Source organism: Hippoglossus hippoglossus, chromosome 18 (assembly GCF_009819705.1).
Source record: "Hippoglossus hippoglossus isolate fHipHip1 chromosome 18, fHipHip1.pri, whole genome shotgun sequence".
Classification (NCBI taxonomy): Eukaryota; Metazoa; Chordata; class Actinopteri; order Pleuronectiformes; family Pleuronectidae; genus Hippoglossus; species Hippoglossus hippoglossus.
Genome location: NC_047168.1, coordinates 5,756,615 through 5,781,694, shown reverse-complemented (window position 1 = coordinate 5,781,694; position 25,080 = coordinate 5,756,615). Strand labels below are relative to the sequence as shown.

Sequence of the window (25,080 nt, the reverse complement as noted above, 5' to 3'; positions counted from 1 at the left end):
ATAGTTCATCATCCTCAAATTACAAGTGCGGATCCCAATTGGTTACAGAGCAGAAAACCCCCCCCCCAGCAGTATCCAAGGTAACCATCTAGTTTGTTTAGAACCTGATCATTCTGTGTCGGTGGTAGTACCTTGCAGTTGTTGAAGCCCGCTCCAAACAGAATGATTTCAGCAATTAAAGTAGAGTCTGGCACCACCATGGAGATTGGTCTGAACATGGTCTTGAGGTTGTCTGGAAGCTCAGAACGACCAGCGTAACCTTAGGAAAAGAAATTGAGAGAAAATATTTTATTGACAAACACTGAAAGAGCCAATTCTGAGAGGTTTACATGACAGAGAGACAATCTTAACTCTGCAGCAACATATTCCAGAGAGTCTGCGTACGTGCCCATTTGTGTTGGCTTACCGGGATTCATGGTGATAAAGATGCCGCATGACGGTACCAGACGGATGTGCTGCCCGTCAAAGTGGAGCTTGGACTGTCCAGCGGAGAGGGCCGACAGGATGGAGAGGATCTGCTGGGCCACCACCGACAGCACCTCGATGTTGATACGGTTGAACTCGTCAAAGCACCCCCATGCTCCTGTCTGTTCAGGGTGGACACAGTGAAATACTTATACATAAGTCTGAACTCTAGATTTATGAGGCTTAAGATTTTTAAAAATATAATTTTACTATGTAGGCAGCACAAAGACACACACTAATCAAGAGAGTCTTTAACTTAAAAAGTAATATGGTAATATCATCTTGACGTGCAAGACAGTTGTGTTTCAATAACTGACTTATGTAAACAGCATATTTAATCAGTCAAAACTATGGAAACTACAGCTGTACCACTTTTCCCTACCTGTGCCAGGCCAGAGTACATGCGTCCCATGGATTTGTAGTCCAGTCCTTCAGAGCAGTTGACTACAATAACATACATGCCCAGGGCTTTGCCTAAGTCCTTCACTGTCTCGGTCTTCCCGGTACCAGCCGGGCCTTTAGGAGAGCCGCCCCGGTGCAGATGGAGAGCCGTGGTCAGTGTCATGTAACACCTGGACACAATGAAAATCACAGATATATGGGGTTTCAAATGATAATAATAAGAGTAATAATAATAATAACTGTTATTATCATTCAATTAACGAATGAATTAATGGTTATGTTTCGTGGCAGATGGATTGATGCTGGTGCACTGATTGACTGAATGGGTTGATCGGGACCTGTCTGTAAGTGGGGTGATGACGAGGCGTCCAGAGTTGCCCAGGTACTCGTAGCCATACTTGAAACGGGTGTTGGTCTGTCGGATGATGCAATCATCCGCCTCCTGATGGAAAACAAAAAACAAAAGAAGATATGGACAAGTTCAATGAGGAGTGTCTTGGCCTCCTTCAAACTGAGTTCAGCAAAATTGATCTTTTTATGTCATTGGACAGGTCAGTAAACTCTGTGGTTTAAGTATTAGTGCTCCTTTAACTGCCAGAATCTACTGAAAGAGTAAAAGCTATTTAACTACACACATGTGTTCCATCAGTCTTACTTTTAGTTCTTAAGAGAGCAAAAAATAATAGAGAGTATAAGATGTATTACGGTTTATGTCTGTGACAAAATATGTCATCTTGTGCATTTGTAGTGCTTAAAGGAAAATGGTGGACATACATCAGTGTGATAAGAACTACCTAAAACGACAGACACCATCTTTGACACGTGTTTTGAGTTTGCCCCATGTCTTGTTCACTGACATGAATGAGCTGGGATTCATAACATTTACTGCAGCTAACCACCAGGTGGTGATCGAGACACCTTGGCTTCACTTTTGAGGAGCTGTCATGTGCCTGTATCCCCTATCTGTCCTTCTTACTTCCAAACTCTTGGAGCATACCTTGTCCCAGTAAAGCCGCAGCTGACTGAGCCAGTCGAAATCTTGGACGTCGTTGCAGCCTGCCTTGGCCAGCTTGTCAATAACGTCCCGAGCATGAACTTCCACTGTGACCAGTGCGACGATTTTCAGCCGCAGCACTTTGGACAGGTTGCCACGGATGATGTCCGAGTAGCCTTGAAGCATGGCGACCTGAGAAACAAAAGACAGTTGAAGCAAAACCTTAACAGGGCTTGGAATGGAGATACTGCACACATAATGAGTACAGAATGTTAAACTTGCTGTATGAAGACATTATGGTGTTTTAACAAATCAGCACCAGAAATCATCCTGAAAAGTTCAAAACAAACAAAGAGTCAGTACAAACCTTCTTCTTCTTCAGTGACCTCAGGGAGGACTTGTCAGCTCTCTCCTTGCTGGTGATGAGAGATTTTTCGACATCAGTGGTCCACTGGATCTGGCAGGCAGTGATCAGCATCTAAAACAGGCAGAATGCACCTTTAAGCCTGAAATCTAAAACCTGAATCTTTCAGTAGAGAGTGTGTTTACTGTTACAAAGTTTATTAACTCTTAACTACACAAGCAGGACACATTGAAATTAATGGAAATGTTGTAATAATACCACGACAGCCCAATCACCCACTGAAATAAAGGGATTAGGGTTATTCTGAGTTTAACAGGAGTTGGAATTTGAGTGTAATTATTGTGTACAGCCTATCAGGCTTTAAAGAGAGAAAAGAGCAAAGAGCCATCGTTTAAAAATGTTTTCAACTTTTATCAAAAATGTAAGACCCAGTTGCATTGCTTTAAAATACAGCTCATTGTATGACCATCAGAGAGAGTAAGTGAAAAGCATGTCACTGCATCAGTGTCGGTCTGTCAATCAGAACATCAGACAGGTGAAAAACAACAGAAAGATTCAATAGAAAATAAGATGAATGTACCTGTCCGGGCCAATCTCTGACCCATTTGTCTCTCTGTTGTGTCATCCTCTTCAGAGCCACAAGACAGTCATTCAGACAATCCTTCAGTGTGATGCGCATGACCTTCTCAACATCACACAGCCAGACCTGCATGCACAACAACCACATTCCAACAGTATCAAGTCATGAGGCTCATCACTGACATATGTGTCACCCTGATCTGATCATACTATTCATCATCATCATCATCATCATCACTGCTGTACCTCCACAGGTTTGTTCAGTTGCACTGGCTGGATGAACTCTATGGACTCCCCATCAGCAGAGGACATCCCCATTGCTTCTGGTTTAATGGTCGCCTATAGGAAACAAACACACACAATGACTTTCTGTACCCAAATGTACTGGTCCATTCAAATCTAGAGTACATCACTGTAACCTGATAAAGACTGGACAATCTGGTAATGTTATTTTTTTAAACGGGGAAAGAACTGTATACAAATGTTACCAAGTAATATGATCAGATAAGTGCTGTAACATAAGATTATTAACACCCCGCACTTGTATGCTTCCACCGACTAGAGCAGTTTTAGTCTACATACATTTGTTTTCCCTCACTCATGTGGGGTCATGTTGACTTTAGGCCACTGAAATCGAATCAGTTAAGCTTTGATTCCAAGTGAAGAAATTCCCTAAAGGCAGACTTGATGTTCAAAAGGCCCAAAACATCGGTCTAAGTGAACATTTGTGCCAAATTTGAAAAGATTCTCTTCAGGCGTTTTCAAGATAATCCGTTCACAAGGCCAAAAAGGGTTTTGAAATCAGTTCATCCTTCAGTCCAAGTGAACATTTGTACCAAATGTAAAGAAATTCCCTCAAGGCATTCTGGAGATATCATGTTCACAAGAATGAGACAGACGGACGTGCCTCTGGCTGTTGCCAAATTCTAGCCACTTAGCACAAGATTGATACTGTTGAATCATGGCTGGTGATTCAGTGGAGCTCTCAGCTCACAGTATTATCCCTGATGTATGACACAGTAAAACTCCAAAGTATTTCCAGCTGCTACATACATTTGCACAAATAAAGGATCCCTTGCTTTCCCTTGGTGGTGTTTATGATGGTGTTTTGAAGAGGAGTGTTATAGTAAATACATATGCCTCTAATTATCCAGGTTCTTGCCTTTTCAATGCGCAGGTGCTTGATGTTGTCGAAACACTTCTTCATGTGCGGTTGCATGGCCTCTGGGTTCAGCGACTGGCCCAGGATCTCCAGCACGTCATCGTTGGACAGGAAGTAGAATCTTGGGAATACCTGCCTCTTGGACTCCAGGTACATGTCCAAGGCCTTTTGGATCTCCTCCATCTTGGCACTCATCTCTGACAGCTTCTCCAGCAGGCCTGAAAGACAGAGGGGAGAGGCTGACTGTAGGCGGCACTAAATTATGAATATTATTTTTATCCACATCATTACAATACTAACACACCACTTTGGGAGAAAGAGTGCATCATGTTTAATAATTCTTGTTTCTCGCTGTTATGGCAACAATTACATGTAACCACAGTTATATGCATCAGTCTTTGTTTGTTTGAAGTCTCTGGGACAATAATGGTGCTGTGGTTTCCACAAAGTGCAGGCTGTTGTTTTCACCACAAGGTGGCATCTTTGTCCTCAGGAACATGTTTGCTTGCAGCCTGATCTGAGCAGACTGTGTAGTGAGCTCCTGGCAGAGAAATACCTGTGACTACAGTCGTTCTTTATCATGTATCACTTTGTCCTCATAGGCAACACACTTACCAGATCTGTTAACATGTCTACTTCTGTTTTACACACAGACCTTGAAGATAAGACGTGTGATTTAAGACTTTTTTTAAATTTCCACACCAGGAGGACACAGATTTGACCGAGTTGAAAGTGTAGCTTTGATAAAATGATGCTCTTTAAAGAAAAAAAAGGTTTTTCATCAAACTATGATGTCATACCAGGGTGGTGTGATCCCTTTACGGCGTTGTTATCCTCATGAAGTCGGCTCATGACGATTTTCCAGCTGGAGCTTACATCTTCAAACTCTTTGCACTCCTGAGGCAGCTGCTCCCTGATGTCCTTTCCCTGGAAAATGTTCTGTTGGGATAAAAAACAAAGAAAAATGGAGCGTGACGGGGAACGACTGAGGTAAGAGAGAAAGGGTTTAATTATACGAGCCACAAAGAGAGAGAAATGGTACAACGAATTGCTAACATAAGTGAAACAAGAAGCAAGAAAACCAAAATCAGAGAGCTGTGCAAAGAATCAGTGCAGGGCTCATGATGCATGGACTTAAATTCAATGATGGTTTAATCAGTAAATAGATTTTTCAACAAGTTGGCCTTAGAATGCACTGACAGCAATACAGTCTGCAGCCAAACACAGATTTGTTTTCTAACATCAAAAACAACAACGAAGCCAAAAGACGACACCATGCTGTTTGTGAAATGAGCTACAAGAATCCAACCGTTAATGAAAAGCATCGAGAGAGGTGATGCATATCCTGCACGCACACTGTAGACATCTTATAAGAAGTCAGCATGATGTAATTTATATCATATGACAAATGATTGGTTATTCTAAATAAGCTGTGGTTGTGTCTCTAATGCTTTACTACATTATTTGATGTAATTTTCTGACTTCATAGTGATGTTACGATGATGTCATTCCCACCATATGATCTTATATTTCTATCTATATGAGTTTTGGTCGTGTCTATAATCCTACAAGGTGCAGTGATACCTTGAAAAATGTATGTTTGAACTACGCATGTCATCATTTTTCACATGATGGAGAACCATTTTCTGAACAATATGAGCTTTTTTTTCTGTTATTAGTGAGGATATCTTGGAAAATGAGTTTTGTCGGACCATATTTTGTTGACCTTGACCGATCAGCACCGAAAGTTAATCAACTGGAGAGAAACTTCAAGTTTGGTAAAAATCTGTTGTAGAGTTGCACGTGCACGCGCACACGCACACACACACACACACACACACACACACACACACACAGGGGCAAGAACAATACCCCGCTTCCGGCTATGCAGGCGTGCATGGTAATCATCACATCTCCCAAAATAAACTCTCCCTTTAATAACCAATGAACACAGCTAATAATTGCGTACTCCATCAAATGATGAATATTCATAGAGAATAATGAAAAGCCAATCATAAAATGATGAATATCCATGTAGAATAATAAATCCTGTGACACGGTGTGCGAGTGTTTCCTGTACCTCCAGATAAATCCACTGGCGCTGCACAGTGAGGATCATCTCGATGACTTCCAGCACCTGGGACAGCCGGCGTTCCCAGCAGTCCACCTCCTGCTCGAAGGCCTTGACAAATCGGGACGCCTTCATCGTGGACAGAATCACCTGGTTGTCGTCCAGGGCCTGGAAAACCTCCTCTGTGCCGCTGTGAGAGAGGAGAAGGGAGAGTTCAAATAACTACTATTGTTTTGATTTCAACTCTGACACATTTTCACAGTGGAAACAGTCAGTAAATCCATTTACTAGTTAAACCAGCGCAGTTTGGTGTAATGCAGTGCCGTTGTAATCCTTGTAAGAAATCCCATCATTGTGAGGATTTACTTCTTCTCAAAACTACACAAAATAAATTAGATTCACCTTAGTGTCCGATTTTTAAAGATGTAGCTACCAGTGCGTTTTCTGACTGTAAAGTATTGAAAATCATTTGTTCACTCTCCACTTGGGGTAAATCCCATGTGCTAATGTCAAGGAAGTTTCAATTGATGGACGTAGACCTCACTTTATTGATTCAACATGTCACTGGAGCTCAGGCGGAAACATACGCAGCCAGTTGTATTTTGTTGTCTGACCTTTGTATTTATTGTTCAGCACTAATTTAAAATTTGTTAAATTCTCAAAATAATTTAGTCATATACTTTTCATATTCTGTAACTTTCACACATCTTTAACTTCCTCTACTCTACCCCTCTTCCTTGCTGCATCTCTCAATCATGCTTACTGTGGAAAAGAGCCTTTACTTTATTATAGACTCGTCCCCTCTCTGCTGAATTAGTGGCAATGACTTGAGCTTCCAATTAGACTCGGCCTGAGGTCTGCCTCTATTCGTTTTTATATGCAGCAGATGGCCAAGCCATTCCTGCTTTCATCAGCCAGGCTGTCACTTGCTTAGCTTGGTTCTTCTCATCGCCGCAGACAAACTTACACACTCATTACTCAGCTCTGACTTCTCCAACAGGGCTGCTATTCAGATCATATACGAAACAAGCTAGAGTGAAACATCACTGGATGGCAGTATTGAGCTGTACTGAGCAATGGGATCTAGCAATGCATGCAAATAAGACGTAATGGAAACAACTCCATGACCAAAGTTTTCAGCCTGGATTATTTTTGCTTTTCAATTCGAGCCTTCCACCCGATTTACACCGGCATTCTCACCTCAGCCGGAAGTGGCCTTTATCTTTGTAAGCAGCTATTTCCAAGAACGTTTCCTCCCATGTCTTGGTAATACTCTCCAAACCCTGAAATATCAAACAGAAAGAGTAATGTTAACAAACAAGGCACACGAGTGACAGATGGCAAAATCAGCATCCCTGTTCTTTTACTTCTCAGTGATACATGTCTGAAGGATCAGTGACAGGATAGCGTAAATACGGAATTTTACCATGAATACCATGAATTTTCCCACCTGTTGACAATATTATGTATATAAAAAAGAATAGCTTTATCAGTAGTATTTAAATTAATTTTCTAAAAAGCACAGCCTTGACCGCACTACCACTAAACTTTCCAAAACCTAATGGGGTATTTTAGTCTGGAGGAAGAGACCGGACCTCTTCTATGGACAGTTCCCTGATGGCGGCTCCAGCGATCTCAGAGATCTTGTCAGCGTACTTGTCAAGCCCCAGAGATATGATCTTTTCCAGGGTGAACTCAGCACTTGCTTGGTCAAACGAATACTTAATCTCCTTGCAGATCTGCTTCCAGTGCCTGGAAGAGAGTGGACATTGAAAAGGAGCGTAAGTCTTAGGTTTTCCACCTTCCAGGCAATACAGAGTTTATTTATCCAGTCTAAATTCACACATTTCATGCAAAGGGCTTTATGAATTGTGCTCCATGAAACCCGCACAAGCTTTAGACCACTATTCATTAGTAAACAGAGGTGATAACACATTGAAAAACACATGCTTACTATAGGCTAATAGAGTACTCCACCATTTATAATCTGGCAGTACTACATATTCAGTTAAAGCAAAACTTGCACATTACAACTTCAGATGTTTTAAGTACATGCTAAACTTGCAGTGAACTAAAGTGAATATTTGGTGTGTGCTCATTCTACCTATAAAAGTAGGATTTTTGAGGGGTGCTTATAGAGATATCTGGAAATGACAGATTCATCACAGTACTCGATACAGGAGCATCATGACAGTTGGCAGGGAGATGGATGAAGGGTAAAACAGAGAGAGAAGAGCAGCAGAGCACTTCCTGGCTGTTCTTCATCTTTTCACAGCGACAGTGTTCTCATTGGAGACCACAGGATTTAAATAAAGAAGGACGACACGTCTCTCAAATTCCTCCCAGGTGCCAATGTGAGAAAAAAGCAGGAGATCTCAGCAGGGTTCACTGCAAGCGAGTGGGCGCATTGATGACGTTTGCAACACCCAATAGACACCAAAAATGTCAAAAACTACAAGAATACAAATATTTCAGGATGACAATCTCTCCAGTGGAATTAATAAGTTACGTCTTGCCCCTGCCTGCTGCGTCACCCCCCCACCTGAACACTCCTGGGGTTTGTGTGTTGTTGTGAACGCGACTAGCGGAAACTCTCCTGCTGAGTTGTGCATGCGTGAAAGGCAAAATCTGGAGAAAGTCCATACACAATACTTTGGACTTCCTCCAGAGGACATGTCTGAAAACAGCTTTGGTTGGAGACCCAAGTAACTATTAACCACAAAGTAAATTCAGCTTTTTTCTTCCTTGTGATATTTTTCATTATTTCTCAATTTCCTGCACCACAACTACAGTATGTGTTCTTTTGGCATTCTCTTTCTCAGACCTAATTAGTAATCTGTGCTTATTGTTATTTATCACCCAATCACAGTGGAAGTTACATCAGTAAAGTTGTCCTTCGCCCAGATAAAATCATTTTGGTAGTGCAAGAACAAAATTTACAGAACAAGAAAAGAGAAAATTAGCTTTTTCTTCAGACAGAGTGTGTTTGCATTCAAATGTGGTGCCACTATCTTGAAATAAGAGACAGAATGCAGCCAATGGATGTTCCTCTGGGAATAGAGCTACAGACACTGACTGTGAGGGAAAGCTTGGACAGAAGTCAGCAGAGCAAACACACTGGATTTGAAAACTGTAATATGCTTATTCTGTGGGAAAATGCTTAATGGCCATTGTTTTAATCAAAGTTGTAAATCATTCTCCTGTACAACAAACTGAACATGAAAACCACTCATCCCATCTGGTATCAGTCCTTTAAATAAGGACTGTAGAGCATAAACCGCTGTTTAACTATCTACATGTTGATGTTTCTGCCCCATCATGTACAGTTGAATTATTGTGAAACAACTGTTTTATATAAATATTAGATCCTTTGGTTTGAGTCACTACCTGTCTCTCATGGCTGGGTTCCTCATGTCAGCAATCAGAGGGATGATCCGCTTGAACTGATCAACCCTGTTTTTAGAGAAATCTAATATGTCCCATTCCTTATCCTGCAAACATACAAAGAACACGTCAATACTACTGTGTAATGTGGTTATGAGGGCAGGTGATGTTTTAGGTGTACAGGTGATATTAGTAACAGGTTATATGCATCCTGAAGGAACAGCCATCACTGTTAAAATGCATTTAGGTTGGGTTCCGCAAAAATTGGTATCCATTGCTAACACAAAGTGTCATTCTTCAAGATCTTGTAGATCGTGCTTTACTGATATAAAGTATTGTTTTGGCGTTTATGTGCAATTTATCTTGATGAAACAAAACCTAAAGTGAAACAGGAACCCTGTGCCACGTGTAACTGACTGTGGCAGAACTGACCTTTAGTTCTCTCTTGAGTTTGCAGAGTTTCCGGAACGTGTCCTGCGCTGTGCTCTCCATGTTCTCCGTCCGCAGCGTAACAAACTGACCGACTTTCCAGATGTTCCAGTTGGAGTTCCATTCCTGTCTGATCTCCCAGACCTGCTGCAGGTGGTCTATGTCCTGAACAACACACACACACACACACACACACACACACACACACACACACACACAAAGTACACATGCTCAAAAACAGTCATCAAAATGCTTCCATTGCAGCATCTTGGATTGGAATTCAGCCTGGGGCATTCTATCTAATGTCCTGCCAATTGTCTTCAATTATATATTATCACATATTTATAAATCTGCCCCGACAAACATTCACACGTGTTGAACCCGTTTATCATAATCACAGTTGCCAATAACCTCTGGATTTACAACTTATTGTGTTGTAGTGTGTTTGATTAGGTACTGGGAGAGTTGTGCTGGGACAGACCTTCTCCAGTATGCGGATGCATTTGGAGGGCGGCTGTTCGATTTTGAAGAAGCCCAGCCCCTGAAGGATGGTGCTCTCCTCCTGTTTTAGAGCCTCCAGTTGTTTGCGATGCTCTGCTATTTGCTTGAGAGCCACCTGGGTTTTCAGTGCACTGTCAAATGGACCTGGATATATACATGCAAAATGTAGGGGAGATACATATACATGAACATGCTTATAAAGAAACATTAAAAAGCATATGTCCACACACGAAAGCAGAGAAACAAAGGGGAGACATACAATTCATACAAAGAAATCATCGTGGAAAGGAACAGTTAGATACAGGCTGTAGGTTCTAAGGAGGTTCTGTATAGATACTAGCATCTCAGTAGAGACAGACCGAAACAGAGCAACAAGAAGGTGCACACACCGAGCCGATGAAGCACTTTATAAGAAATAAGAAATATGAGTGTGTGTGACCTGTGTTGCTGAACTCCTCCAGAGTGGCCTGGATATTCTTCTTGAACTCCTCGGAGGAGAGGATAAGGCTGCTCTTGAATTTCTCTTTTTGCTTCTGCAGCATGACGTCACTGTCAATCAAGACCTGCTGGAACCACACCCAGTCCCCATTCAGCACTCCGAGCATCTCCTGCACCTGTGGGTAAAACAGTCGGTAGAATGTTGGTAAAGAATGTTGCTCACGTGTAGATATATACAACCTGTAACTACCAAATAGGTCGTTGTTATATATTGTATATTTCATTTCAAGGAAGGGGAACAATAAACAAGTTGGTCTTGATTAGATGAGATGAATTTCTTAACTCTTGCTAATAAGTCCTGAGTCTGGAAATCTGTATTTGTGTATTTATTTGTTTATTAATGAGAGATGTACTTACATCCTGCTCCACTGGGACCTCGTATTTCTCCAGGAGAGCAAACTGTTCATGGATGAGAGGAATCTGAGCTTCTGTTTTGGCCAAATCTCCCTGGAGAGTCTCCAAGAGCTTCAGGCTCGCACTGAGCTCATCCAGTGTCTGGGGGGGTTGTTTCAGCCTAAACACACACATACATAGAAACTCGATAAAGAGTCACAACACTCTAAATACAATACACGTCAAATGTTTTACAAAATCAAAAGCTTTCCTTTCCTATCTCTTCAACCCTTCGTATTTCTCACTGAATATGTCAGGACGTGTTTCAGTAACACTTCCTTTTTCATCCGAACTCATAAAAACATGGTCGGTGTTGTCGCTGTACAAGACCACAAAACCTGCAGCAGATGTTGGTGGAACAGGCTTTGTATACACAAGCAATGACAATCGTAGTAATTCAGGGTCAAGATGTGAGCTGGATACTCCACTTTTTCTAAACTCATTCCTTTTTACTCACTGGAATACTTTTTGTTAATACAGAATTTTTTCAAGGGACTTTGTAGACATTCTCATCTTCAACAAAGCCTCTGGAATTTTAAAGCTTTTCACAGAAAGCTAGTAGCATGGGGCCTGGTTAGGGGCGTGTCCAGCCATAGTGTCCACTGCACATAGCCTCTCATAGAATTTACACAAAATGTCAGAACAACCAAGAGATAATGAAAAAATCTAATTTGTTGCTTTGTCATGATTGACTGTCTAAATAAAACCTGCCACCTTAACATTTTTACAATTCAAAATAATGTGCTTTCAGGATTCCACCGTGGTTTAAAAGATCATGAACTGTGGATCTCTGTTAGATGTCTTCTTCTCTACTGTCTGCAATGAAAACAATTCCTTTCACTTGACTCCCCACCTGGTGGCATTGGCTTGCAGGGATGCGTGAATTTCTTTGAGGCGGGTGCTGGCAATGTGAGTGAGCAGCTCAGTGAATTTGGTTTGCCATTCATAGCAATGCTGCGACGCGAAGGACTTGAGCGGTGAACAGTCCAGCCTGACAAAGCCTATGTTCAATACCGTCTCCTCCTGTTGAACAGTGTTGGCCTTTTCTGCGTACCTGAAGGCGAACGAGAGATGAGGGAGATGTCAAACAGCTACTTTGAAAGGATTTCTTCAGTCATATTCAAATAGAAGTTCACAGCTATATATTTGCCACATTACGATTTGCTTGGAAGGTAACAGGTGGAAGTTGTTAGTTTCTTTCAGTGAGTTATGATCTACTAATCTGTATGCCAGAGCTAAAGAATGATGTTTAGAAATGTTTTTTTTTGTACAGTACTTTTGTATATCTGCATCAAAAGAAGTGACTGGTGGGTTAAGTCTCTGATAGCGTTGTATAAAGGAGTCCTTGTTCATCTCCCAGATGTCCCTGTATTTGTCCCAGGTCTTCAGATAGGCCTGCAGGAGGTTGCCATTAGCTGTCATCCCTGCGGCAACTGTAGCCTGAATCTTCTTTATCTCCTCGTCTTGCTCTGAGGGATCAAAGAGGTTTAGCGTGACAATGGAGGCAGAAGTAGAAGGAAAACATGCTCACATATACATAAATATACAACTGCTTGGTAATCAATAGCCATTTTCAGACATGTCCTGCGGAGGATCTCCAGAGACTTGGGTCTGGACTTTCTCTGCAGTTTGCCTTTCACAAATGCCGAACGCAAAGTGGGGTTCTCTGCTCAGGGGCCTTCACAACAGCAACAATTTGTCTGCAGGATTCAGGTGATGGGGGGGTGCAGCAGGCAGAGGCAGGACGTAACGTATGAATTCTGCTGCGGAGATCACATGTTGTTTGCAACACATCCCCAATGGCGTCAGCTCTAATCACTACGAACTCTCTTGACATCTTCGTCGGTGTCTTCTACGTATATCACACCGCTTTCTTATCCTGAGATTTTTTTACATTACGTAACAGTACATGTCATTTAGCTGACGCTTTTATCCAAAGCGACTTCCAATTAGTGCATTCAACATCAATGCCATTCAGTGCGGTCCATTCAGGGGTTTATAGGAAGTGTCATAAACCCCCCTCTCGCTCACAGTGAATCTTTAGAGGATCCCTACTGTTTACTCACATCTGATTTTATGGAGTTTATGGAAAAACTCATCAGAAACTCTGGAGACTCTCACTTTAACATTTGCGTTCGCACTTACACGTCCACCGGAGAAACTGCGGAGGATCTCCGGAGCTCAGTGCGTGTCTGAAAGCAGCGATAGTTTGTTTTTCATGTACATCAAGTCTGAATTTGCCCAGTACTCTGTAAAAAGATGTACATACTGTTCGAACAGAATGTACATTTTCTACGGAAAACTTGCTGAATATCATGAACAGACTTTTTAAAAAAACAGTTCCAACCTATGATGATGTTTATGGGCTTCCTCTTTGACTGCTTGCGGTTGAGAAGTTCAGGCAGTCGCTTAATGCTCGCGATGGTCTTGATGAGCTGAGGCATAATGTTCACAATCTGCCCAAGCTTTGCGAGCGTCGGGGAGAACTCCACCTGTCGAAACAGAGAGAGACAGACACTCACACTGCTGTCCAGATCATTTACATACCTGTGTGTGGGTGTCTCGAAGCACCAAAGTGTGCAGAAAAAACAAAAGTTATACCACAACCATGCATCATCTCTGCTGTGATAAACACAACAAAATGCTCCCAAAATAAAGACTTTCACCTATGTGTGTTTTGGTGTACTGCCATGGGCCCAGGGTGGAATTTGTCTCATTCCTATTGGTTACTGAAAGTTAAAAAGTCAAATTCTAATATGAGCCTGATAGAGACGAGAAGGAGGAGGAAGAAGGGAACAACCTTTTGGTTCCATTTCTGTCTTTGGTTATATTAAGTATTTACCGAAATAAATGGAAACTAACAATAAAACATGACGTTTAATTTGCATGGCTTCACAAATACAAGAAGAGAAGAAGATCAGGTTTCCTCCACTCTGTTCCAGTGAGGCTACACTAGGAGAGATGAGTGGGACTGACTGGTATTCAGGTAAGATCTGCATCGTCTTATGGTCCTGTTAGTAACTTGTATGGCAGTTAGGCTTTGTGTGGATTAAATCCCCCAGAGCTACACAAAATAAATCATTTGTCCTTCCTAGTCTGCATCTGTTGAGTCCTACATTTCTGCAGATGTAGGTGTGAGTTTGTGCTCCATGCTGTTTATTCAGGACATACAGCTATTGTCCTGGCAGGGATGGATGACTCTGTGTGTGTATTTCTGTGTACCTTTTAGGTTTCCTCCATCAGCGAGCACACAGCTGACACAGTGTAAACAAGTCATTATCACACGACCTAATCGGATTACGAGGGGTTTGCCTGTACCTTTGGTGTGTTTTGGGGAGTTGCCTGGTGCAGTGTCACCAGGACTTTGAACAGTGGATTGGGTGTCGTCTTGCTGTCTCCGTTGATGGCCCTGGACAGCTTCTTCATCGAGTGCTTGATGTTGCTCCTAAGAGCTTCCTCGACCATTTGGTCCACCTTCTCCGTGTAGGCCAACCAGTGCCCCTGGACCTTAAAGACCATGGTAAAAATGTACTGTGATTGCTATTTGATGTACATGTAATTATCTAACCATGTGAAAGTTAAGTCTCCCACAATAATCTCATGAATATTATTGATCCCAATTTTTAAAGAGTCCTCTAGCGATGGAATGTTACCAATATTGAATGACTGACACAAAACGCAGCACAGACCTCAGATCCGTCACGGGAGAAAGTGTTGTAGATGCGGGTCATGATCTCAGTGATTTCTTGGTGTGCTGAGAGCAGTATTTGGAGTTGGCTCTGCTGTTGAGCCTTCTGGTCATCCTCAAACTCCAGGTCCCTACAAAGGAAGCAGCCAAGAAAGGAAACCAATGTGCATCACTTGAGATCCATGTTATGATTATGATGCAACCTATGCACATCGCTTCAGACACGGAGGTGCTTGTTGTTGACTTGATCAGTGCGCTGAGAAAACACAGTCGCCACTGAGTCCAAGAGAAAATTAATGAAACAATTCAGAAGTTTACTGAGAAATGATGTGTATAATTAAATGAAGAAAAAAAAACATTACCCAGTGTTAAATGCAGAAATGAATATGTCATAAAATGTGGATTTAAATATAACTTATATCTCAAGAGTTTTTATTTTTCATTAAGTTGGAGTTGAACTATGAACAACAAGAAATCACATCATTGTTTCTACCTGTACATGGTCTTTCCATCTAGTCTAATCAGCAGCGTCTCACTGATCTGGTGACAGAGGCTGGAGATGGAGAGATTGGACACTTTGTAACCATCAACTATCAGCTGGACCTGCGGAGCAGAGGAGAGGGAACAAGAGGAGCTGCTCAAGTCACTAATGTGGTTTTAAAACTGGTTCCAAATTGTGTCCATCTTCTAAAGTAAACTGAAAAGGATAGTCAGGGGATCTGGATCATGTAAGGTCACTGTCATGTAAGATCAAAGTGCGAAGGGGATGTTTTAGAAAACTGTTTTGTAACCGTTGTTAACAGCTACTTCCAAGTGAAGGTGAATCCTGCTTGACAACTCACTAAATAACACTTGATCACCTAAAATATTAATTAACATGTTTATTACGTGACTGCATCCCAGCATCAGCCGGTTTTAATATTTGAAACTGCCAAATCCCCAATAAAGCAGTTCTTCTTTAAATATTATTCCGTCTCTTTTGTCAGATAATGGAACGTTTATGAAATAGTGAGTAAAGATCAGATTTTATAACAGTGACATCATCTGGTGCACTGTGATTTCAGTTGGAAGCGAGAGCATATCTTTTTATTATTAATGATGTAACTTTGTCTTCAGTCAGTCAGCAACAGCTGCATTTACAGGTTTGGCCCTGATACTGCAGTCCAAACAGGAAAAGGGTATTGTGACAATAACAATAAAACTGCACCAACATCCATTGAAAGTTTTGAACTGTGTACTCCAACCTTGTCAACATGCAGGAGACAGTCGCGGATGAAGAGGTGAGACGGTCCCTTAGACAGCCACATGAGCTTGGTCAGTCCTGGCTGAATCTTCTTATCCATCAGATGAATCCGCTCCCGAAACAGACCCAACTCATCAGGAGACAGCGTTGCAATGACTCTGATAAACACACACACACACACACACGCACACACGCGCACACACGCACACACACGCACACACCGGTTATTGACTAATAGCTAGAACCCTGTGTGTGAGTTTACAATTGTGTATGTACAGTTGATGTGTGCTTTTATTCAGTTCTGAATATGAGGACATGACTCTTTGTATCCAGGTTATTTATTAAAGAATAGTCAAAAACATTTGTTCAAATGCTCATTATTACAGCATTCAGTGGAGAATACGGACAGGAAATTTTGAAAATGTGCAAGGAATATGAATTATCCACTATGACTAAAATCCAGTGTCACACTCCTCACAGGAGTGAACTCCTACAATCATAATGGCCTTCTCATTTGAAGTTATCGGCAAAGTGTCTTCCAAACTAAAACTACCCCCCTGTGGTTGTGTGCCTACACCAACCAGTCCAATTTCAATCCCTCCAGGTGTTCCTGACTTATTGCATTGACAAAAATATTAACTTTAAACCTCCCAAAACGAACCACAAATTCAACCTTGGAGTCTAAGAAAACATATTTTGTGATGCCACAATGACCTCGCCCTTGGACTACAAAATCAAAGAAGTTCATCTTTGTGTCCAAGTAAAGTTTGTACCAGATTTGATGAAATTCCCTCCAGACATTCTTGAGATGTTCATGGGACAGACGGACATACCACAACAACCCAAAAAACTAAATTCCTCTAGCCACTGGCTGTCACTTGCATGGAGGCATGACAATAAATTCTGATGATTATAATATAACAATACATCAGGAACCCAATTAAAAAAAATCCTCATTAAGTGTTGTATGCATGTTTGTTCTCCTCTTCTGTGTTTGTTTGTGTTTGTGTGTCCAACCTGTTGTAGTTCCTGATCAGCAGCAGTGCTCTCTCCCGTAGGACCCTGAGCTCCTCTCTGTCCTGGTAAATGTTAAACACACACTGGTTGACCTCAAACTTGAGTCGATCCCAGTAGTCAATCTCAGAGAACAGGTTCAACAGATTGCTGGACAAGAAAACACAGGAAAAAAACAGCATTTGCCAGGTGTGTGTCAACGTTCACAGATGACAGTGTACATTGTAAGACATCCCATGAATGTATGCAGAAATGAAAATGCACTGTGCTCTCTGTCCTGTAAGTTGAGTTTTGTGTAACCCACATGTCAAAGTTAATGTCCAGCTTGGCATGGTTGTGCTTGCAGCGCAACAAGAGCGGCTGCTCCAGTCTCTTCCGGTACTCTGCATCCAGGTTCTGGTTCCACTCACTGAAGTTCTTCTTCACCATCTCATCCAAAACCTGGACCATCTGGCCATAGCTGAGAATGAGCTGCTTGCGGCTGTATGACTCAGGTATGAAGTGGGCCTTCTGAAGCACCTGGAGGAGAGAAAACAAACTAAGTAAGAATCTGGAAAGGATGGAGGTCCTGAAGGGACACTAGTCATAATAACTAGTGTGTGCCAAGCCTAAAAGAAATAGAATACTGTGTAATCCAATGGGCTCACCTCCATGGATCTGTCAATGCGGTGTCTGAGGGCCATGACCCAGTGGGTGTGTCCTGCTATCCGGGGCATGTGGTCTGAAAAATACCTTTTCTTCTGGTTCAGCTCCTTGTTGACCATTTTGAGCTCACTGTTAAAGATGTTGTACACTTCCTCCACCTTCTCGTCTGTGGTGCTCTTAATGGCCTGTGAGAGAGTGAAGAGAAAGAGCACATCCGTTGTGCGAGGGTAAGAGAGGTGAAACGTTGGGCAGCAAAGCAAATAGAGAAGGAGAGTTTGCGAATGAGCCTCGTACTAAATGTTACGAGCATTGAGAATGGAGACAAATTTGGGGGAAATGAAAAAAGCTCTCCATATGACAAAACAAGCACAAGCTATACATCAGCACAAATATGAGAAGTCTTTTTGCTCTCAGTGCACTGCAGTGATAAAAGAGGCAGCTCTCTACGAACTCTGTGGTGTAGGTTAACCTTAACAAACTGCAGAGACCATGAGCATCCAAGTATAAATCTATATAGCAAATATAAAATGTCAAGATTTCATATGAAGAAGGTCAATGGATGTGTTTAGGTGAGTAATGCATTTTTAGTTAGTGCGTGTGTGTACTTGTACAGATACCTTTGTGAGGACCATTTTGAGCATAGACCTTACAGAGTGAGGACTTTTTGCCCGCTGCTCATTTTCTGACTGATGGGTTGTTTGAGGGATAAGATTTGCTTTTAGTGTTCGGGTTAAAACTAGGTTCAGGCAAGGGTTGTTTTGATCTGATAGTCAATGTTAGGGTTAGAGGCTGGGGAATGCATTATGCTCTAAATCAGAGGTTTAGAAACACTTGTTGTGATTTAGGAAAGAATGAATTTGCAACCTTGAAAGAACTTGGTTTAGAAAATGGTGCTGGAATAATGCACTGTATGTGTGTGTGTTTCTCAAAGACACCTCTCGAGTAGACATGGGCCTAAAAATGTCCAGAAGCCGAATTCCTTCCTCTATCGTGTTGACCGTCTTAAACACGGAATTGATCAGGTTCCGCATCAACATCTCTAGATCCTTCACCGATGCGTGAAACCTACACAAGAACACATCCATACATGAAAACACAGACGATCAGCTTTTTTAAATCATTAATGCTATTTTATTTAGTCTTAATATGAATGTGTTACAGAGCAATAGACCTACTTGTAGAATTCATTGCACCACCCGGTGTCCATGACATCAAGGATGCCCTTGTCAACAGAGCGCAGGCTCTGTAGGCCACAGTGGAAGTTGCCCTCAATCTTCTGGAGGGAGCGGGTGAACTCTGGTCCCTGGCAGCCGCTGAAGCACGGCAGGTCCCTCTGCTGGCCATCCTCCCAACGGGCAAACTGATGCTGGCAGTCACATACCTGAGAGTGCAAAAAAGTGGTCAGCTCAAAGGACGTGTGTTCAACATTTGCATTAAAATGAATGTGTCTCCTGTGACCACTTGTTTTAACTATATGCACGACCATCATCATTACAAAATCTGAGTTTATAGATTGCCTGTGTTTGTGTCTGTGTGTGTGTTGGTCTTTTGTTTTGTGTTCACACAGCTTAAAGAACGTGGGCCCATGCATTTGACTGATTCACGTGTTTTGACATGAATTTCAACGTGAATTTATGCAGTTGTTGTCTGCACATGTATTAATGTGTGCGAATGGGTGAGTGGGGGAATATTTATACCTCAAGCAGGTCTCTGAACCGCTGAATGAAAGCATCAACCACCACAAAAAAGCTAGTTTCATCCAGTTCCCAGCTTTTTGAAGAATACCTGACAACAGAAAGGAAACGGGGGAAGAAAAAAGAGGACAGAGGAAGTAGAGAGGAGGTAGAGAGGCAGAAACTGATGTGAAGAGACTATTGCACTGACAGCAAATTAGCAAACAACTTACATCAGGGCATCTCTGATCTGCACCCTTCAGATCTCAAGCTTCTGTGACCTCAGATATTCGAAACATTTTCAAATCAAGGCGATTCTGTTTTTCATTGCTCTTTAATGATCTATAAATATTTTCACTGACCACTGCAATGGAAAAATATTGTTTCTATTGCTCATCTTTAAGTACCTAAATGGCCTCGCAACCGAATACCTTTCAGATTTATTTTGATCTAGTACGTGTCCTCTCCACCGCTAACATGTGCAGATGGAGCCCAGCTGATAACTCCCAGGTTTCACAGTGCTACAAAGGGAGACTGAGCCTTTGCAATCAGAGCCTCCATATTATGGAATTCATTCCACATAGAAGTATTCTCTTGCTTGTTTTAAATCCCTTCTTAAATTGTTTCTTTTAATGAAAAGTTTTATGAATGGTTGACATCTGCTCTTATTTACACTTAACATTCCAATTGTATTGTTGTATTTTCTCTTATCCATGTCTCATTGTTATATAAAACCCATATAAGCGGTAAATGATTACATTTTAAATTAATCTGTTCAATTTTGATCACCATTAAAGTCCCTTGAGGAACAGGTGAGATTTCACCTACTTTTGGTGAGTCTGCGAAGCGTGCAAGTAAACGTCCTTCCAGTACTGGCAGCACTGGATGCAGTCGCTGAGGTTTTGTTTGCTGGATAACACGTAGCCCTCAAAGATCCTGTCCAGAGAGATGCTCTGGCAGCACAGGCGGATGATCTCATTACTCATCTGCAACATGGCAGAAAACAAACAATAAGTATTGGGAAACCAAAACGTTCACAAATATAAACTAAAATCTATTTGGTATGATGAGTTTACACAAAAGCCAAATCACTACATTGTATCATTATACATTGTGCATATTGATTGTTATGAGTTTCCAAATGTCCTTTTAGTTACTAGTAAATGCGTCATGATGATGAGAGAGAGAGAGAGCGAGAGAGAGAGCGAGAGCGAGAGAGAGAGAGAGGGCACCAGACGACAGTGGGTCAGAACTTAACTACACAGATTATTTGAGGTTGTCAATTGAGATAATCCCTCCCATGTCGTGAATCGCAGGTACCTTGCAGAACAGACTGGTGATCTTGTCACTCGTGTTGTAGTGGTCCGAGTTGACCCAGACGATGCGAATGAGACTGACGATGTGTTGCAGTTTCGGAGCAACGTCGCTTGGCTTGAGCCGGGCAAGTTGCTCGCAGGGCTCCTTCAGCATGGTCAGGTAGGACAGGTTTGACTCGGCCTGCAGCGAGCAATCCTGGTAAACACACATATACAAATGAAATGTGATATTCATTATTTCTTATCACTTTATTATTCCATCTCTCTGGTGCTTCAGCACTTTGCATTTGGAGTGTGAAAATGATTGTGGGTGTAACATCCTGCGAGATAGCGGTGTTAGCAATGCTAATATCTATGAGCGTGTGTTTTTTGTTAAAGTGAGAGATTAATTTAGGCTTGATGCTTGCAGACTTCCTGTACCTGCACTTCCTCGACCTCTTTGCAGAAGCGCTGAACATACAGAGACTTGGCGAGCTCCAGGATGTTCTTGATGTGCAAGACCTGAGGCTTTTGGAGCTGCTGCATGACGTCCGACAGCTTGACACAGCGAGTCTTCCAGAAGGCGATCTCCTCCAGCAGACCACAGTCGTCCCACATCTGCATCGTCTCTTGACCGTGCAGCAGCTCCTTGATCTGATCTGTCCAGTGGATGATGACAGCTGAAATCGGCGAGTGCAGAAGAGGAAAATGTTTAGATGGATGGACATGGACATGGACACACACACATGTTCACAGCTCCTCAGGCTTACACTCCATTCTCTGAACCAGCTTCTTGTCTTTGCTGGCCTGCTCAGGGCTGGACTGAAGGGCTTCCATCGGGATGTACAGGACTGTGTTGCCCCCCATCTTATAGACATCATCTGTTTAAAAATAAAATGACATCAAATATTACTCTGAATCATGTGTGCATATGGCTCTATGGACCTTTCTTATAGCCAATGTTGTGCACAGTTTTGATAATTTCTATCTTATCATCCTGGCTTTTACATACATTTGTAGTAAACACACAATTTGCAGTCAGAGAAGGGCTTCACTGTAGCTGAATTAAATCTCCCGGCTACATTACAGAGATGGGGGAGTCAAGAATCAACAATCTATAAAACAATTTGGGAGCCTGACTAGTAATTATGGAGTACAAATTGTATTTTCAAAGGGAATATTATCAAAACTACTTTTCCACTTTTCTGTGGTGGTACAGATTTTGTTAACTACCTATAAACACAAGCCAGGAAATCACAATCTCCTTCATTCCATAACAAGGGCAAATGTCTTGAAGAATCAGGTGTCCCTTCCACAGCACAGAAGGTGGCAAAGCACAATTGTGACTCCAGGCTGACAAATATTAGAAAATACTTAATCTATTGGTCTATTTAAAAGACAGAAGGAGTCTACTTTTAACTCGGCTGCAGGAAAAATCACCTCAAGGGGAAAAAGTCTTGTTTGTATTTATGGGTTCATTCATTTCACCTAGATCTAGGACCATTAGTCAACTGTCTCTCACAGGTCTCCCCCCGGTACCCACCAGTGAGGCTGGCAAAGTAGCAGTGCATGTTGTTGGTGTAGCTGTCCTTGATGCTCTTCTCCATGTTCGTGCTGAGTGCGACTGCGGGGGCGTGCAGACAGGTCATGTCATGGAGCAGCCTCTCGGTGGAGTCGCCGCGGACTGTGCTAACCTGTACATCCGTGTCAAACATCTCTGGTGTGATTATGGCTCCTGGCTTGCGGGTAAAATAGCACAGCTGCTCTGCCACCTGTCCCTACAAAAAGGAATTTCCAGGTGTGGTGGTGAAGAGAAACAGAAAGAGAACACAGAGAGGAACTCAACAACTCTCTATGGTGAAGCACTTTCCCTATAGTATTGAATTAAAAGTGAAAAGTGTGCTGTACCGGTTGGGGCATGGAAAACTCCACCCGCAGTTTAGCACTGGTGTCCATGTAGACCACCACGGTTGTGATAGAGGTGTCCATGATAAATTGATCCAAAGCCCTCTCATTCTCCTCTGTCCACGAGTCTTCTGTTAGACCAGAAACAGCCAGACATCGAGTAAACAACTTCCAGTGGATGGTAAGATGAAGAGATGGATCCATGGAGAAAAGGAGGGAGGGAAAGAACATAAGGTGTTTATTTAGTTGGATAACGTCTGTGCATACCAAGGAGTGATGAAAGAAAAAGTAGAAATTACAAATTCCAATTAATGACCCAGCTTTACCAGGCGAAGGGTCTTTAGGTTGTCCTCCTCCATTTCATTCAAAGCTGCAACCTCAAATATGTCTCCTTTTCCTATGAAACACACACACACACACATGTTGAAACATCAATGGTATCCAATTTTAATGTTAACTAACTCTCGCCAAGTTCTGTTTTTGTATTTGTTGGTTTGCAGGACTACACAAACATTAGATGATGGATTATCACGAAACATGGCGGGAGAATGTGGTACGAGTCAGGGAAGAGCCTGTTACATTTTGGAACAGATCTGGCTAAATGAAGGGATCCAGGAATTCTCTTTCTACTTCTTCTCCAAATTGTTAAATTACACTACAACATTAGTGGCACATTAGTTATTTTCAAATTATTGCACAATGCTTAATTTCACACGGTGAAAATATTACGTAAATCGAATTGAAGTTGTAAAACGAGGCTTACCTACTTTTGGCAGTAGGTGGTGCTATCACTATCACTACATACAGACTAATAGATCTGTTCAGGTCAAAACAACTTTTGTTTCTCTTCAGATCGTACAAATCTTTCACCTTTGCAACAGTCTGAGACACCAAAGGAACACTGAAACAGTGAGATTAAAGCAAACTGACAACAGATTCTTTGAAGTGTACATCTGATGCATTATTGCATCAATATGCATCTTATTTTACAATCCATTACTAGATAGAAAGACAAATATGTACAATACTGACTAGCTGTTAGCTAGCTTCTTTTCTGGCTAGCTAACCATAGCTGGATCAACTAAATAAAATTCGAAATAGAACAGTATATACTTAATAGACTTTATACTTTATGTGCATTTGAAAATATGTTTTGGATTTTCTTTATTCAGAGTGTGATGTCTGGTCGCAATCCTTCCGGACTCACAGATGATATGGTCATAAAGATGCTGTATGAAGAACAGGATGAGGAAAATGAGGAGGCAATTCTTGGTCTTGATTCTGAGTCAAGGACCTAGACTACTGTATGTTCTAGAATCTACAGGATCAAGCTGGAGTTGTGGGAAGTGTCTTGAAATCCAGCGCTCCTAAATGAAGATTGATTGACATCAAAGTCTCCTTCTACTAAATGGAGAAGACAACAAGACATTTCCTGTTGCCACCAGTGTCGGTGCTCGGGCCCTAATAATAATAATCAAACCAATTAATAACGTCCTGGTGGCAGTTGATAGCAGTTGGTGCTGTTGCTAGTTAGCTTGCACGGTAGCTAGCTAGCCTCTTCCACAAGTTAGTCAGCTTCTTCACTGGTTTGCTCAGACAGAACTGGGACTTGCCCACACTGAGACCAAACCATACAACTTTCATTCAGTTTAATGTAGAAGCAGTCAAACTATGTTCTCTGGCAGTGTCTCACTGACTGGTCTGACCTGGGTGAGGCTCATGTGAGTAGGTGGAACAAACAGACGAGTTGACAACATGTTGAGCAGTAACGTTAGATCCTCACCTGACATCCTCCACTTCACGTTCCACTGTCGTGTTGGCTGTACACGTCTCCATGGAAACGTTTGGTTGCCAGGGGGGAACTCCGGAGAGGAGGAGCTTCACGGTCTGTCCTCACGGTCTCGTTCTGGCCCCTCCCCCTCCACATTCTAAACATTACAAATATTTATACTTTCATCTTCACTATACTGCACAAATATTTGAAACCAAGTGTATTTTTAGCTTGAAAAAGTATACTTCAGAATTCAAAACTTTCGGCCAATAATTCGATACATTATTACATAGTTTCTTATTCTTTATCTCTGCCTGTTGTTTTATACCGTTTCTGCCGTTTGCCTGTCTTGACTGTAATTACACTGACTTGTTTGAATCACCTTATTGCACAAAACAAAAATAAAAAAATCTGCTATTTCCCACTCATCCAATACACTAAATGAATACTACCAATGTAAAACACATTATTCTACATTTACATACAGCAGGTACTGTGTGTAAATGAAACAATACCTTTTTCCTCAAGCGTTTTCAGTCAAGCCTGCGTAATATATTTATACATTAGTTCAGTCAAGTCACATGACTTCATATAGCATATTAAA

The 25,080-nt window shown here is 41.8% G+C and overlaps 1 protein-coding gene across 1 annotated transcript in view; it reads right to left on the bottom strand.

The window, feature by feature from the left end:
• Positions 1 to 24,567, bottom strand: part of LOC117752202 (dynein heavy chain 2, axonemal-like) — a 58,627-nt gene extending 34,060 nt beyond the window's left edge. The window contains exons 1-39 of the mRNA XM_034569394.1: positions 24,489 to 24,567; positions 23,032 to 23,102; positions 22,709 to 22,873; positions 22,344 to 22,578; positions 21,571 to 21,681; positions 21,242 to 21,480; positions 20,826 to 21,017; positions 20,334 to 20,491; positions 19,530 to 19,617; positions 19,008 to 19,213; positions 18,768 to 18,897; positions 17,835 to 18,017; positions 17,492 to 17,706; positions 17,191 to 17,337; positions 16,175 to 16,331; positions 15,424 to 15,533; positions 14,932 to 15,061; positions 14,561 to 14,749; positions 13,590 to 13,734; positions 12,519 to 12,711; positions 12,096 to 12,296; positions 11,207 to 11,363; positions 10,791 to 10,965; positions 10,332 to 10,495; positions 9,854 to 10,015; positions 9,425 to 9,528; positions 7,633 to 7,789; positions 7,238 to 7,320; positions 6,047 to 6,227; positions 4,767 to 4,905; positions 3,967 to 4,184; positions 3,051 to 3,143; positions 2,806 to 2,931; positions 2,229 to 2,339; positions 1,865 to 2,053; positions 1,206 to 1,309; positions 848 to 1,037; positions 407 to 587; positions 132 to 259 (exon numbers count right to left, since the gene is read on the bottom strand). Coding sequence (XP_034425285.1) covers positions 132 to 259; positions 407 to 587; positions 848 to 1,037; positions 1,206 to 1,309; positions 1,865 to 2,053; positions 2,229 to 2,339; positions 2,806 to 2,931; positions 3,051 to 3,143; positions 3,967 to 4,184; positions 4,767 to 4,905; positions 6,047 to 6,227; positions 7,238 to 7,320; positions 7,633 to 7,789; positions 9,425 to 9,528; positions 9,854 to 10,015; positions 10,332 to 10,495; positions 10,791 to 10,965; positions 11,207 to 11,363; positions 12,096 to 12,296; positions 12,519 to 12,711; positions 13,590 to 13,734; positions 14,561 to 14,749; positions 14,932 to 15,061; positions 15,424 to 15,533; positions 16,175 to 16,331; positions 17,191 to 17,337; positions 17,492 to 17,706; positions 17,835 to 18,017; positions 18,768 to 18,897; positions 19,008 to 19,213; positions 19,530 to 19,617; positions 20,334 to 20,491; positions 20,826 to 21,017; positions 21,242 to 21,480; positions 21,571 to 21,681; positions 22,344 to 22,578; positions 22,709 to 22,873; positions 23,032 to 23,102; positions 24,489 to 24,495 — 5,934 coding nt within the window. The 5' untranslated portion in view covers positions 24,496 to 24,567. The remainder of the gene's footprint in view (positions 1 to 131; positions 260 to 406; positions 588 to 847; positions 1,038 to 1,205; positions 1,310 to 1,864; positions 2,054 to 2,228; positions 2,340 to 2,805; positions 2,932 to 3,050; positions 3,144 to 3,966; positions 4,185 to 4,766; positions 4,906 to 6,046; positions 6,228 to 7,237; positions 7,321 to 7,632; positions 7,790 to 9,424; positions 9,529 to 9,853; positions 10,016 to 10,331; positions 10,496 to 10,790; positions 10,966 to 11,206; positions 11,364 to 12,095; positions 12,297 to 12,518; positions 12,712 to 13,589; positions 13,735 to 14,560; positions 14,750 to 14,931; positions 15,062 to 15,423; positions 15,534 to 16,174; positions 16,332 to 17,190; positions 17,338 to 17,491; positions 17,707 to 17,834; positions 18,018 to 18,767; positions 18,898 to 19,007; positions 19,214 to 19,529; positions 19,618 to 20,333; positions 20,492 to 20,825; positions 21,018 to 21,241; positions 21,481 to 21,570; positions 21,682 to 22,343; positions 22,579 to 22,708; positions 22,874 to 23,031; positions 23,103 to 24,488) is intronic.
• Between the last annotated feature and the right edge of the window lie 513 nt (positions 24,568 to 25,080).